Source organism: Pongo abelii, chromosome 3 (assembly GCF_028885655.2).
Source record: "Pongo abelii isolate AG06213 chromosome 3, NHGRI_mPonAbe1-v2.0_pri, whole genome shotgun sequence".
Lineage (NCBI taxonomy): Eukaryota > Metazoa > Chordata > Mammalia > Primates > Hominidae > Pongo > Pongo abelii.
This window is the reverse complement of record NC_071988.2, coordinates 162492052-162508111: the sequence shown is the minus strand read 5'-3', so window position 1 is coordinate 162508111 and position 16060 is coordinate 162492052. Positions and strand designations below refer to the sequence as shown.

Genomic DNA, 16060 nt, shown 5'->3' with positions numbered 1-16060 from the left:
AAGACAACAAGTGGTATCTCATTTTGTATAGTGCTTTAGCAATGTACTATTTGCTTTCTAGTGTGTCTATTGTCTCGTTTGACATCGTCTCTCAAAAAGCGATGAAACGAAACGCTTTATTTGACAAGTTCAGAGTGTTCTTGGTTCCTGCGTGGGATTCTTCCAAGTCTGAATTTGGTAGTGGGAAGAGAAGGAATCCGGAGGAAGGAGGATGAGAAGTTTAAAGGAGAGGAAAGGGAAGCAGAGAAGCCCGCAAGGTGCCTGCAAGATGTCTGGGGAGTCGGAAGAACGGGATAGTGCCCCGCTCTTTCTTCTGGGAGAGCCCCAGCTCGGCAGGACCTTTTACCAAGGCTCTGATATCGTGCTAGTTTCTGAAAGCCCCAGCCAAGGGTGTGCAGCCAAAGGGTGACCGAAGGTGAGGCACGTGCGGGGGCGCGGGTGCTGACCGCCGCGGCGCGCCCTCCCTCCGACGCGCGGTGTGCGGGGCGCAGACAACCAGCGAGCGGGCCAAGGCTTTCGGGGAGCGAAGCAGGGCTCCCGAGGCACCGGGCGAGGATGGGAATGGGAGGGACCCGGTGCTCCCGGACACGCCCCCGGCAGGTCCCACGCCCGGGTCTTCTGAGACCTCGCGCGGCACAGCCCGGGAGCGGCCCAGCTATATAAGTCCCAGCGGAAGACCGGAACGCAGAGGGTCCCGCTGGCGCGAGGGTAGGGAGGAGGGGACGCGGGGACTCGGCCCCCAACGCCGCGCTCCGTCTGCAGCCGCCGCCTCTGCACCGCCGCTGCCCGGCGATCGGTTCAAAAAACAGAAATCGGGTTTGCTGCCCGGCGGACAGGCGTGAAGAGCAAGGGAAAGGAACTTCCTCCACCTTCGGGGGCTTGAGCCCTTTTCCTCTGCATCTCCAGTCTCTGAGTGAAGATGGGGGGCCTGACAGCCTCGGACGTACACCCGACTCTGGGGGTCCAGCTTTTCTCAGCTGGAATAGCGGCGTGCTTGGCAGACGTGATCACCTTCCCGCTGGACACGGCCAAAGTCCGGCTCCAGGTAGCCAGGCAGAGGGGTATGACAAGGGGTCTCAGGGCAGAGGGGACGCTGTTGAGTGCATTCCATTTATTCTCTGCTTTGGTGTAACCACTGTTTCTAGATAGGGTAGGTGGCCTTCCAAAGCAGTCTGGCCTTGTCCCGGGGCTGGTGCTTTAGGATGGGAAACTGGAACTTTTTCTGGGATTAGCTGAAGAACCACCAGGGCCACAGAGAATGGGTTGACCGTGACTACTACCAAATTCTCCCAAAATTTAGGGTGCACTTAGTATTCTAAGAGCTGAGAATATTGGCCTCTCCTGAGTTTACTAGTCAGGTGCTTTTTCCTTTCTTTGATTCTTCGGGGGTTCTGTCCTATCCTACTGCCCTAGGGGTTCTGGAGAGTTCCTGGGGAGGGTGATATTCAAAATGTGCATTGTAGCCAGCCTCCCCCCATCTGCGCGTGCGCTAACACACACACGCACACACACACACGGGGTAGAGGGAGGTGGATGGAAGAGGGATGTTGCTGAGAAAAGAAACGGAAAATAGGAACACAGGGGGAAATCTTGGCTTAAGAGTGAACTCAATTTCGCTCCCTTCTGATCTGCACCTTTCTTATTTCCAGGTCCAAGGTGAATGCCCGACGTCCAGTGCTATTAGATATAAAGGTGTCCTGGGAACAATCACCACTCTGGCAAAAACAGAAGGGCGGATGAAACTCTACAGCGGGCTGCCTGCGGGGCTTCAGAGACAAATCAGCTCCGCCTCTCTCAGGATTGGCCTCTATGACACGGTCCAGGAGTTCCTCACCGCAGGGAAAGAAAGTAAGCCTTGAGCGTTCCTGGGAGGGGCAGAAAAGCCTTGGGCTCTGCTCTGTTCCAAAAAATGTAACACAGAGAGGAGTGGTTTTCATAACAAATTGGCGAGAAAACATTCATACTTGAACTTTCCCTTCCCCAAATATTAGCTCATTGTTCATAGAAAGAAAAAAGTATGCAAAATCTATTTTTTAGATGCAGATTTATACTTGTAAAAGTCACCCAGTCATGGAAGTTTTGTGCCCAATTTGGATCTGCATCTGGAGAATATGGGTGGGCTACAGAAAAATGTTTAACTTAAAGTTCTCCAAACAGGGAAGTATATCAGAAACATCTATGGAGCTTGTCAGAAATCCAAAAGAGGACTACCATGGTCCTCTGAGTCTGAATCCTCAGGCTGGAGACCAGAGTGTCTTTCCACAAGCTTCCCTCTTCATTTGTGTAAGCAACAAAGTTCAAAACCTTCTGTTTGAAGCAAAGAAAGCCAGACTTTGTGAAGAGAGTTGAAAGGACAGGAAAAGACATATTTCCTTTTAAGAGGTTCCTCATAAGGTCCAGGGGAGACCAGAGCAGAAAAAGTGGATGAATGCTGTAGGGAGTTTGTTTAGGGGAAAAAGAAAAGGAAACATATTTCCTGAGTGCCAATGCACTCTAAGAATTCCTGTCACTTTAGCTAGCATTTATTTGAGGGCTTACTATGAACCAGACACTGTTCTAAGTGCTTCAGATACATGACAACTGGAAGGGTACTAGTATCATTATCCCTTGGCACATGGGAAAACTGAACACAGAGCAGATTCATCACTTGCCCAAGGTCACACAGCTGGGAGGGGGCAGAGCCAGGGTTCAAATACAGGCAGTCTGGCCTCGGACTCCAGGCTCCTAACCCTGTTCTCTCCTGCCTTCTGCACTTCTCATATGATTCTGCCCATCATTCAAACCGCACAACAATGCTGTGAGTAAACAGTGTTAGCCGAATATCAGGGCAGTTAAGTAACATGCACAAAATCACACAGCTAATCAACATCAGAGGCACTTTCATGTGGAGTAGACAAGCCAGAGAGATGTGCTGATGGCAAAATGAACACATTAAGTGAAATCCACCTTGTAGATTTCATCATTTCTGCTGTGAGTAACCTTCAATACTATAACTTTATGGGATAATTTATAAATATTGTCTATACAAATGTGCAAGTTATACTTATCCACACAAGTACTTTCAAAGTGAAGATAAAATCTGGATGTTACTAGATCAAAACTGCATTTTGGTATTTATAGATGTAGCAAGAGAGGAAACACAAAGGAGGTAAAGCTGCCCGTTCAGGTGGTTTTCTTCACAGATTGACTGTTCTACCAATTGTTGTGGACTTTGGGCACCAAATTAATAGGATATATGTTGGCAGTGTTCTATGTTATATAGATTCAGTTTATTTAGTAGGCTTTATTGAACTGCCATGTGCCAGTAACTATGTTAGATGTTTAGATGGCAGATGTGTCTCTAGACAGAGCTTACAGTTGAGAGTATGGGGTGTATTGGGAGAAGTGAATAGATGACTATATTCCATGACACATGCTGTATTACAATACAGTCCTACTTCACTTAACGATGGGGATACATTCTCAGAAATGAGTCAGGAGGCAAATTGGTTGTTGAATGAACATCACTGAGGGCACTTACACAAACCTAGATGGCATAGCCACACCTAGGCTATATGGTATAATCTATTGCTCCTAGGCTACAAACCTGTGCAGCATGTTGGTATTGAATACTACAGGCAATTGTTACATAAAGTTAAGTGTTTGTGTACCTAAAAATAGAAAAGGTAATGCATTACACTGCAACCTTATGGTGGCTGGGATGTCACTAGGTGATAGGAATTTTTCAGCTCTGTTCTAATCTTATGGGACCACCATCACATATGCAGCACATGACTAAGTGTAATTACAAGACGGTGGCCATGTTAAACAGAACTACTTAACCTAGCCATGGAGGCATGGTCCGTGAGATTTTCCTGAAGAGTTAATGTCTGGATCAATTCTGGAAGGGCCAGCAGGAGTACTCCAGGCAAAGGGGTGAGAAAGGACCTTCCAAGTAGAGTGAAGTTCATGTACAAAGACTCAGTGAGGAGTAGAGTGAACATAGCACAGGGAGGACATGTTGGTGAGGAAGGAGGGGTGAACACAGAGGCAGGAGGGAGCCAGACCACAGAAGGCCTTGCAGGTGGTGCTAAGGAGTTTGGATTTTATCCTTACAGTGGTGGGAAGTCATCGTAAAAATGTTAAGCAACGGAGTGGCATAAACAATTTACATTTTCAAAAGATCACTTTGGCAGCAGATAGAGTATATATGTAAAAGGAATAAGAAAGAGGTAAGTTAGAAAGCAAGAAATGATCAGGGTATGCCCTAAAACACTGGCAATAGGGAAAAAGAGATGTCAATCAGAAAGATTGAGAAAGTATGATTGAATTGACTTGGTGAACAAACAGAGGTAAGGCATAAGGGACAGGTAGAAATATGAGATGACTTCCAAGTTTCTGTTTAAAGATACCCTTTATTGACAGAGGATGTATAGAAGCCATCTTAGGGGGAAGACAAGAAATTTGGTTTAGGCCATGTCAACAGGTAATGGCACATGAGTTTAGGAGAAAAGTCTGGGCTAGATTCCATGAAGTCACAGCAGGGACTATCAATAGGGTCAAACAGCAGAGAGTGTGGAAAGGACTGAAAAGTGATCATTGTACATAACAGATAGAAGGCTCACTGATTTTTCTAGTAAAAACATCTTCAGCAGAGTAGTGGGGTATAAGCTATATTGTAGGGGACTGAGGAAGAAATGGGCTCTGAGAAGTAAAGACAAACAATATATTTTGTAAATAAATTTCTTTTAGTTCTTGAAAAAAAAAACACAGCCTCTTTTCCAGGAAGCTTGACTGGGAAGTGAAGAGAGGGATTTGAAAGTTGGCGATTGGAGGATAGGATGAGTACATCAAGATACACTACGTTGTAGTGCAGTGCATTACAAATGTGAGCTAAAAGTGAAGTCATTTGTAATCATATGATATTGCCACTTAAAAGACAGCTGTCAATCATATGCCCAGCTCCTGCTAAAGCATGATGAGAAGAGTACAATCATGATAGTGATTTAAAAATTGCCGCTGGTTTTGTGGATTTTCTTTGTGCTAGACAGTGTAAGCTCTTTATCAATATTATTTAACTCACACAACTGTAGGAGGTAGATATTATTATCCCTATTTGACGGATTAGGAAACAGAATTATAATGACTGAGAACGTCTTTGCTGAGTAAATGTTGCTGAACCTTAATTTTATGTTTACTTAATGATAGAAATGAATATTGGGCTTCAAGACTATCTGTATTTAATGGTATCTGTCTTGGCAACATAAGCTAATTTTTTCAAAATTTTAAGACAAAAATCACTTTCTTCTCTCCTGCCTTATTTTTGTTCCCTTCACATGTCGTAGCCTAACACTACTTGATGGCCCATTTTGGTGCAGTTCGTCCACTGGGCTTCTTCTAGGGCCACCAAGTCCCATAATTAACATTATCATTCGTGGGAGAAAGATCAAGCCTCATTGGTGACAGGTGCCTCCTCACAGTCGGATAATACTGAAAAGAGGGCTAAATATAGGAAAGAACCAAGCTGAATACAGGAAAGAATCAGGCCACTGTGAAGATAAGCATTGTGTTTTCTTGTTCCTTGAAAGTCTTCATTTTTAAAAAATTTTAAACACCTGAAGTTTTCTAGCCTTACTCTGAGTTGATACACATTTAGTACATGATCAACACATGAACAGGCATTAGAGAAGTAGAAAAGTTGTAAGAATACAAAAATATGGGCCAGGTGTGGTGGCTCATACCAGTAATCCTAGCACTTTGGGAGGCCGAGGCAGGTGGATCACCTGAGGTCAAGAGTTCAAGACCAGCCTGGCCAATATAGTGAAACCCTGTCTCTACTAAAAATACAAAAATTAGCAGACTGTGGTGGCACATGCCTATAATCCCAGCTACTTGGGAGGCTGAGGCAGGAGAATCGCTTGAACCCGGGAGGCGGAGGTTGCAGTGAGCCAAGATTGCACCACTGCACTCTAGCCTAGATAACAGAACAAGACTCCATCTCAAAAAAAAAAAAAAAACAAAAATATGAACCACTGAAAATTAAAAAGACATGCATGCATTCTAGGTCTTTAATTTTTTTCTTAATAATTTTTTTTCTCTCTGGATAGCAACACCTAGTTTAGGAAGCAAGATCTTAGCTGGTCTAACGACTGGAGGAGTGGCAGTATTCATTGGGCAACCCACAGAGGTCGTGAAAGTCAGACTTCAAGCACAGAGCCATCTCCACGGTATCAAACCTCGCTACACGGGGACTTATAACGCGTACAGAATAATAGCAACAACCGAAGGCTTGACGGGTCTTTGGAAAGGTAACTAACTTCAAAGTGGGTTTTATAACCACCAAATCACATACATACAACCAGCAACTTATTGTAAAGTAGAGTTAGTAAACATTTTTTTTTTTTTCCCCCAGGGACTACTCCCAATCTGATGAGAAGTGTCATCATCAATTGTACAGAGCTAGTAACATATGATCTAATGAAGGAGGCCTTTGTGAAAAACAACATATTAGCAGGTAACTTCCCATTTCATATAACAAACAGGTCTGCACCTTTAGAATTTCATCTTGGAGCTTCTGCAGCCACCTTATACTCAATCTCTTAACTCTAATAGTTTTCTCTTTTTAAAAATTAAGTAATTTTGAACCATATATAACTTTGTGAGAAGCAGGAAAAGACCAAAATATTAAGCTTAAGAAGTTTTGCCACAACAAAAATATTTTGCAACAAGAATAACAGGCAGTTTCATCTTATGTCAGCATTACTCTCATTTAATACTAATATATGGGACTTTTGTTAGAATCTTATTCTTTATACAGCAGAATTCAGGAGGTAAGTCCATTCTGCACTGTATCCAACAGATCTTGTTATACAAGGAGCTTATCAGTGGTCTCACCCAAAAAGTAATACCATAAGATAGGTTCTTAAAAATAATTCTCCTCCCTCCCCCTCCCCTCCCCTCCCCCTCCCCTCCCCCTCCCCTCCCCCTCCCCCTCCCCTCCCCCTCCCCCTCCCCCTCCCCCTCCCCCTCCCCCTCCCCCTCCCCCTCCCCCTCCCCCTCCCCCTCCCCCTCCCCCTCCCTCCTTTCTTCGGTCTCTGTCTCCTTCTTTTTTCGGTCTCCCTCTGTTGCCGAAGCTGGACTGTACTGCCGTGATCTCGGCTCGCTGCAACCTCCCTGCCTCGGGCTCCTGTGATTCTCCTGCCTCGGCCTGCCGAGTGCCTGGGATTGCAGGCGTGCGCCGCCACGCCTGAATGGTTTTTGTATTTTTGGTGGAGACAGGGTTTCCCCGTGTTGACCGGGGTGGTCTCCAGCTCCTGGCCTCGAGTGATCTGCCCGCCTCTGCCTGCCGAGGTGCTGGGATTGCAGACGGAGTCTCGCTCACTCAATGCTCAATGGTGCTCAGGCTGGAGTGCAGTGGCGTGATCTCGGCTCGCTACAACCTCCACCTCCCAGCCTCCTGCCTTGGCCTCTTAAAGTGCTAAGATTACAGCCTCTGCCCCGCCGCCACCCCGTCCAGGAAGTGAGGAGCGTCTCTGCCTGGCCACCCATCGTCTAGGATGTGAGGAGCCCCTCTGCCCGGCGGCCCCATCTGGGAAGTGAGGAGCGCCTCTGCCCGACCGCCATCCCATATAGGAAGTGAGGAATGTCTCTGCCCGGTCGCCCATCGTCTGGGATGTGAGGAGCGCCTCTGCCCGGCTGCCCCATCTGGGAAGTGAGGAGCGCCTCTGCCCAGTCGCCCAACGTCTGGGAAGTGAGGAGCACCTCTGCCCAGTCGCACAACGTCTGGGAAGTGAGGAGCGCCTCTGCCCAGTCGCCCAACGTCTGGGAGGAAGTGAGGAGCACCTCTGCCTGGCTGCCACCCCGTCTGGGAGGAAGTGAGGAGCGCCTCTGCCCGGCTGCCCCATCTGGGAAGTGAGGAGCGCCTCTGCCCGGCCCCCCCGTCTGGGAGGTGAGGAGCGCCTCTGTCCGGCCGCCCCGTCTGGGAAGTGAGGAGTGCCTCTGCCCGGCTGCCCCATCTGAGAAGTGAGGAGCGCCTCTGCCCGGCCACCACCGCGTATGGGAAATGAGGAGCGCCTCTGCCCGGCCGCCCCTTCTAGGAAGTGAGGAGCGCCTCTGCCCGGCCGCCCCGTCTGGGAGGTGAGGAGTGCCTCTGCCCGGCTGCCACCCCATCTGGGAGGAAGTGAGGAGCGCCTCTGCCCGGCTGCCCCGTCTGGGAGGTGAGGAGTGCCTCTGCCCGGCCGCCACACCGTCTGGGAGGAAGTGAGGAGCACCTCTGCCCGGCTGCCCCGTCTGGGAGGTGAGGAGCGCCTCTGCCTGGCTGCCACCCCGTCTGGGAGGAAGTGAGGAGCGCCTCTGTCCGGCCGCCCCGTCTGGGAAGTGAGGAGCGCCTCTGCCCGGCCGCCCCGTCTGGGAGGTGAGGAGTGCCTCTGCCCGGTTGCCACCCCGTCTGGGAGGAAGTGAGAAGCACCTCTGCCCGGCCGCCCCGTCTGGGAGGTGAGGAGTGCCTCTGCCCGGCCGCCACCCCGTCTGGGAGGAAGTGAGGAGCACCTCTGCCCGGCTGCCCTGTCTGGGAGGTGAGGAGCGCCTCTGCCCGGCCACCCCGTCTGGGAGGTGAGGAGTGCCTCTGCCCGGCCGCCCCGTCTGGGAGGTGAGGAGCGCCTCTGCCCGGCTGCCCCGTCTGGGAGGTGAGGAGCGCCTCTGCCCGACCGCCCCGTCTGGGAGGTGAGGAGTGCCTCTGCCCGGCCGCCACCCCGTCTGGGAGGAAGTGAGGAGCACCTCTGCCCGGCTGCCCCATCTGGGAGATGAGGAGCACCTCTGCCCGGCCGCCCCGTCTGGGAGGTGAGGAGCGCCTGCCTCTGCCTGGCCGCCAGCCCGGCTGGGAGGAAGTGAGGAGCGCCTCTGCCCGGCTGCCCCATCTGGGAAGTGAGGAGCGCCTCTGCCCGGCCGCCATCCCGTATGGGAAGTGAGGAGCACCTCTGCCCGGCCACCCCGTCTGGGAGGTGAGGAGCGCCTCTGCCTGGCCCCCCCGTCTGGGAGGTGAGGAGCCCCTCTGCCCGGCCGCCACCCCGTCTGGGAGGAAGTGAGGAGCGCCTCTGCCTGGCTGCCCCATCTGGGAAGTGAGGAGCGCCTCTGCCCAGCTGCCACACCGTCTGGGAAGTGAGGAGCGCCTCTGCCCGGCCACCCCGTCTGGGAGGTGAGGAGCGCCTCTGCCCGGCCGCCTAGTCTGGGAAGTGAGGAGCGCCTCTGCCCGGCCGCCCTGTCTGGGAGGTGAGGAGCGCCTCTGCCCGGCCGCCACCCCATCTGGGAGGAAGTGAGGAGCGTCTCTGCCCGGCCCCCCCGTCTGGGAAGTGAGGAGCGCCTCTGCCCGGCCGCCCTGTCTGGGAGAGCAAGAACCCAGCAGAGTCGAGTTTCAATGGGAGCAAGATGGAGAAGAGGTTGAGAAACATGAGAAGACCCCAGTTTGGAACAAGTGCTGAGATGGACGAATGCAACAGAAGAGACTGCATGGCTTCTGAGGTTGCAGCTTCTGGGAGAAGCCATCTACCATTGATGACAGACATGCCGTGTGGAAACCAAACCAGCCATGTGGAGAGGCTACCTGGACAGAGGCACACGGCCAGCACCAGCTGTGGAGACAGACATGTGAGCAAAGAAATTATCTTTGATATACAGCCAAGTTGAGCCTTCAGATGACTCCGATTTCAGCCACCTTCAGACTGCAACCACATGAAAGACTCTAAATAGAAGCTTCCCAGCTGATCCCGGTTGACTCACAGTGCTGAAGGGGATAATAATAAATTGTTGTTTTAAGCCGAAAAAAAAAATAATAATACAAAAAATTATTCAGGCATGGTGGTGCACACCTGTAGTCCCAGTTACTCAGGAGGCTGAGGTGGGAGAATCACTGGAACCTGGGAGGCAGAGGTTGCAGTGAGCTGAGATCGTGCCATTGCACTCCAGCCTGGGCAACAGAGTAAGACTTTGTCTCAAAAAAAAAAAAAAAAGAAAAGAAAAAAAAAAAATAATATTGTAACAACCTCTAGACACATTAAAATTTCCCTTATTTCAATAAAAAATATTACATGCTCATATATTAGGCATTATTACAGGCCTTAAGGGCACAGAGGAAACTAACAGGTTATTTTCCTAAAGTGTTAACAATCTATTAAGCCATTTACTCTTTACCTTCTTTTCTAGTGCAATACCTTTCTTATTTTATTTTATTTATTTATAAGACAACTTCATTGACCTACTGTTATCAACAGGTTTATAAAGATATGACAGATAACTAATTTGCAAGCCCCCAAAAGTCTGATGTTGACCTGTTTCATCGATCCATTTTAGATGACGTCCCCTGCCACTTGGTGTCGGCTCTTATCGCTGGATTTTGGGCAACAGCTATGTCCTCCCCGGTGGATGTAGTAAAAACCAGATTTATTAATTCTCCACCAGGACAGTACAAAAGTGTGCCCAACTGTGCAATGAAAATGTTCACTAACGAAGGACCAACGGCTTTCTTCAAGGGGTAAGATACGATCTTGTGTATCTGTAATGTGTTCTGGCTGTCTGTGTGCTTTGGGACACTCTCATGTCAAGCAACTGACATTTAGCTTACAAACCTTAGTATATTCATATACTTAGTATTGACTTTTCCTTGCCACAGATTTCTCCAATCCACCAATTCCACTGTGCCAGAAAGTAAAAAGCCATGATATTCAAATTTTTTCAACTTTGATCAAAGGCTCATTCAAGACCAGTGCCTTTTCCATTGGTCCCAGTCATTGGAAATGCAGACAGTATTTTGCCTTCTCTGGGCAAGAAAGTTATAAAGTAGAGGGAAATCATAATAGAGAGCTATGAGAGAACAAGATTTGATTTGATTTAATTTGATGGACTCAAGTTTTAACACTGTAAAACTAGAGATAAGACATCACAACCAATCTAGAAAAGTGATGCAGAAAAGTATTTGATTTGGGTGATTATTACACTCACCTAGAAACAAGTGTTGTGTAATAGATTACACATTTCCATAATGCAATGTTGTATTGGAAACTACCTTCCTAAGAAAATATAGTATGGGCTCGGTGTGGTGGCTCGCACCTGTAATCCCAGCACTTTGGGAGATGGAGGCAGGAGGATCACTTGAGCCCAGACTGGGCAACAAAGCGAGACCCTGTCTCAACAAAAAATTAAAAAATTAGCTGAGTGTGGTGGCACGCACTGATGATCCCCTCTACTTGGGAAGCTGAGGCAAGAGGATCTCCTGAGCCCAGGAGTTCAAGGTTTCAGGGAGCTATGATTGTGCCATTGCACTCCAGCCTGGGAGACAGAGCAAGGCCCTGTCTCAAAAAAGAAGAAGGAGAAGGAGAAGAAAATACAGTATTAAGTAATCTGTCAATATATTCCACAAGGATTACACTAGTGGTTAAATAATAAAATTCTATTACCTTTTTAAACTGTAAGGCCATTCCTCAAGCTTTATAAATTAAGCATGAATGCATCATACACATTTTATAAAAAGTTCCAACTTATCATAATCTGTACTTATGATACATTAATACAAATGAAGTTAATTATAAAATTAAAATGGATATACCAGTTATTAAACCATTAACCATTTAATAATTTTATTTTTTTCAAATTTAAAAACCTTTAGGGAGAGAAATACTACAACATGGATGAACCTTGAAAACATTATGCTAAGTGAAATAAGACAGACAAAAAAGGACAAATACTGTATGATTACACTTAATTGAGGTACCTAGAGTAGTCAAATTCATAGAGACAGAAAGAATAGAAATTACCAGGGGCTGGAGGTAGGAAAAAATGGGGAGCTATTTAATGGGTAGAGAGTTTCTTTTTGGGGTGACAAAAAGGTTCTAGAAATGGATAGAAGTGATGGTTACACACAATGTGTATGTTCAGTAGTGTTACTGAAATGTAATTTTATGGGGTTTTTTTTGCGATAAAATGCCCCACATTGGGAAGTGAAGAGAAACATGTTAAGAGACTTGAAGGAAAAAAATTAGGGCAGAGGCGTGTTTTTTATAGGTTAAACAATAAAAGCCATTTAAACATTTAACAATTCTAAGGACAAGAATTGTCAAGATTGAGACAGCACTGATTTTTTTGACTCTACTCAATACTTCTTTGGTTTCTCTTCTTCCTTCCCCCTTCTAATAGTTTCCTACCTCCCATTCAGAAAGCAAAGCAAAACAAGCAAAAATTCCCCCTTCCCTCAAAAAAGGAGAGATGTTTTGAAAAAGTTTATATCAGAGAAGAGAAGACATGTTTTGGGAGTGAAGGATATTCGTGGATTTGTATAGATGTGATCATCAGGGCTGTGTTGTTTTGAAGTAATACAGGACATCTAGAGGAAAATTTATTTTCAGCAGAGGAGGGAAAGATGAAGAATAGGTACTTTTAAGCATCTTCACTTGAGGAGTGGCAAAGTGAGAAGCATAACCTGCTATAATCACTTTAAGAATTTCAGGCTGAGTGTGGTGGTGCAGTCTCTAGTCCCAGTTACTCCGGGAGGCTGAGGTGGGAGGATCACTTAAGCCCAGGAGCTCGAGGTTGCAGTGAGCTATGATTACACTACTGCATTCCAGCCCGGGTGACAGGGTGAAGCCTCATCTCAAAAATTAAAAATAAAAAAAAAGAATATCAAACAGACTAATCGAATGATGACATGCACTTTTCTAGGTTAGTACCTTCCTTCTTGCGACTCGGATCCTGGAACGTCATTATGTTTGTGTGCTTTGAACAACTGAAACGAGAACTGTCAAAGTCAAGGCAGACTATGGACTGTGCCACATAATCAGCTTCAAGAAAATGATGTACCATACCAGTGGGAATCTTGCTGACTGGATCATAAAAACAAACAAAACTTATTCACTTACTTTAACCTAAAAAGATAAAGGAATTTTGGCAGGGAATTTTGGCAGAGAATTTTGGACTTTTTTATATAAAAAAGAGGAAACTTAATGCCTATTTCATATAACTTTTTTTTTCTCAGTGTCTTAAGAAGGGGAAAGCAAAACATTCAGCATATACCCTGGCAAATGTAATGCAGATAAGCTACTGCATTTGACCATTTCTGGAGTGCAATTGTGTGAATGAATGTGAAGAACTTTAACATGTTTTAATTACAATTCCAACTGGTGGAAAAGAAACTGAGTGAAATGCAGTTTATATTTATAAATACTTAAAAATGAAGTTATTAAAAATATTAGTTTTTATTTATTAACCACAGTTGTCAGTTAATATATTCAATAAAGCATTGTTAATACCTTTTAAAGTTTGCCTTTTGAGATCTATACCTGGGTGTAAGAGTCAAGTTCACCTAGAATACAATACTGCCCAATAGCAAGTGCAGGACTTTAGAATCATAGGCATGAACCTACTCTGAATGTTATTAGATTTTTAATGTTTAGAGTCCAGATTTGATGACATCTTTAACAACTTCTCATGTAAGACACTATATTCATTTTGGCAGGATTGTTACTAGAGTCCTGGTATCTGTGCTAGCATAATTTTAGAGCTGGAGGGTACTTCTGGAAGACAGAGGAACAGTTTGAGATTCCTACTGAGATGAAAATGAATCTTCATGGAATCTTTCAGCAAAGCCAAATTCAAATTCATCATTAGCACCTGTAGTAACCTTTTTAATGCCTACAAACTGCATGCAGGAGAGATAAGGAAACAGTAAAACAGATATTAAAAGAAGTTTGTAAGACAAAGCCCAGCCTGATTTTAAGCCAAATACAAGGATTGGCAGCTTGGATGAGCAGGAAGGTTACAGGCTGCCAGACATCATTCTAGTTCTGTTTTAATCAACTCCACATTACATTTACTATCGGGGATTCTCACCTCACCCTCATGTATGTCTTCCCCATTCATCACCCACAAAAGTGTCTTGTAGCAGATGTCTTCCGTGTCCCACACATACCATTTTGCTCTTTAGTGCTTGCTGGCCTGACTTCCTATTGTCATGTCAGCATCTTCCCTTTTTAGGGTCTCCGGCCACCAGAGCCAGCTTTACTCACCTGTGCATGGCATTCTAGAAGAGCAGCAGGGAAAATAACACAGCCCCAGTGCAGCCCTTAACCACCAATAACTGGTAGTAGTTGGTGTACAAATATCTCAGTTCCCTCAACTGTCAGGTGGAATACCGCTGAGGGATCAAACTCTACTAACACACAGTAGTGTTTTGCTTACTATGGTTAACTAAAAAATCACAGGGTCTTCATGCATTTGGAAAGGATACTTTATTTCTTACAAAGGGTTACAGCCTACAAGGTGGTCATTCTGCAGGCTGGAAAGCATATCCTCCAGCAAAGACCAGAGGCAGGCACTTCTAGGGAAGGAAGAATAAGATAGAAATTTAAATTGAATGGGTTGGCCAAGTATACGTATTCAACAGGCTACAGGTGGATTCATGAATATTCATGAAGGCAGTCTTGATGCATGCATGTTACACCTTGGGATGGAGGCTTAACATTTAAATGTATTACAGTTAGGCCCTATACATGAAAAGGTGAAGCAGTGACACGAAGGCACACAATACACCATTTCTGTAAACAGGCCAGAGCCAGTCCATGGTGGTTGGTCTCTTATCAGGAGAAAGCTACTAAAATCCTCTTGTCCAGTTAAAATTGTAGTTATGGCTGGTGGAAAATGGGATGGAGTCAGTCAACACTTGGTGAAGCTGCAGTTGCTTCAGACACTCAAGGCCAGTGTTTGTTTAGCTGCTCAAGAAAAAGAAAAATCTTGTGGCAGTTAGAACATAGTTTATTCTTTAAGTGTAGGAGTGTGTGACTTAATCCTGCCTAGCATGGCCTTAGATCCTGTTTATAATTTGGCATCTTATAGCTCACAAGTGATATGAGTGTGTACACAGAAAATCCAAAAGAATTGGCGTACATAATAAGAGTTTGGCAAAGTGGCTAATAAAATCAATATTTAAAAGACTAGATACCTATATTTCTACATACCAGCAAAAGGAAGTTAGAAAATAAAGCTGTAAAAATGTGTAACAGCATTTTAAAATAGTACCTGGGAATAAATATAACAAAAGATGTGTCCTATCACTATGGAGAAGACTACAATGCTACAGAGAATATTGCCACGAAGTGTCTGTTCCCTCAGTCTGTGATCTCTATTTTAACATTCATGCTGGTCATTTGTGTCTAAACCATCCAGCGGAGGGAGTATAACAAAGCGTGTCTGACCTTCCATTCTATCATGGCCAGGAATTCAGTTTTGAGGGTTTCTCTGGGGTCCCCTTGACCAAGAGGGGGTCCTTTAGTCAGTGGGAAGCTTTAGGATTTTATTTTTAGTTTACAACGTTTGTGGGCTGACTTCTATTCCCTATCTCAGTTCCCTACTCCTTTACCAGTATTTCCTGGGATCACCTCCCAAATGAATTGCAAATCCTTTCCTCACGGTCTGATTCACAGGGAATTCGAACTAGGACAAATCACAACCTTCAAATAGCATGTTTCTTTCAAGAATAAGGAAGAAAACGTATAACTTTATTTCTTTGCCTGGGACCCTGGTCAGGCAATGGACAGTTGCAAATGGAGCGAAGCAAGTTGGCCAATTCCTGGTACAGAGAAATGTCAGTCATCAGAAGATATTTGAGGATCTGCTATGCTCTAGACACTGTGTATACTATACAGTGGTACATAAAGCAAGCATAGGCTCTGCCCTCATACAGAAGGAAATATAAGGGAATCGATCTGGTATCAGATGGTACCTGGGGATTTACCAAGTGCTTTGATAACAGCCTAAGTGATCTTATCTTATAGGGACACATCTGTAGGGGGAAAAGCCCCTACAGGCCTGAGAATCACCACAAGTTTTTCTTTTTCATGCAAAGTAAGTGGCAATAATCACAGTCTGTTCCTTGTTTAACAAGGCAAGCCATTACTTGAAACAAGGTAAGATATAAAGTCTACAAATCATTCTTGCTTCTTTTTGTCTTCATTTGTTAAAATTGGAAAATTTTCATTGTGGAATATAACACATATACATAAAAGTGCATAAAGCAAATGAATATTTTAATGTATTATTACAA

At 45.7% G+C, this 16060-nt stretch overlaps 1 protein-coding gene across 1 annotated transcript; it reads left to right on the top strand.

Annotated features, from left to right (window-relative positions):
• Positions 1–686: 686 nt before the first annotated feature.
• UCP1 (uncoupling protein 1) lies at positions 687–13279 on the top strand. The gene is made up of 6 exons (XM_002815162.4): positions 687–1045; positions 1650–1848; positions 6087–6287; positions 6392–6493; positions 10324–10504; positions 12685–13279. The coding sequence occupies exons 1-6, from the start codon at positions 920–922 to the stop codon at positions 12797–12799; spliced, it is 924 nt and encodes a 307-aa protein (XP_002815208.2). The 5' UTR covers positions 687–919; the 3' UTR covers positions 12800–13279.
• The last annotated feature ends 2781 nt before the right edge of the window (positions 13280–16060 follow it).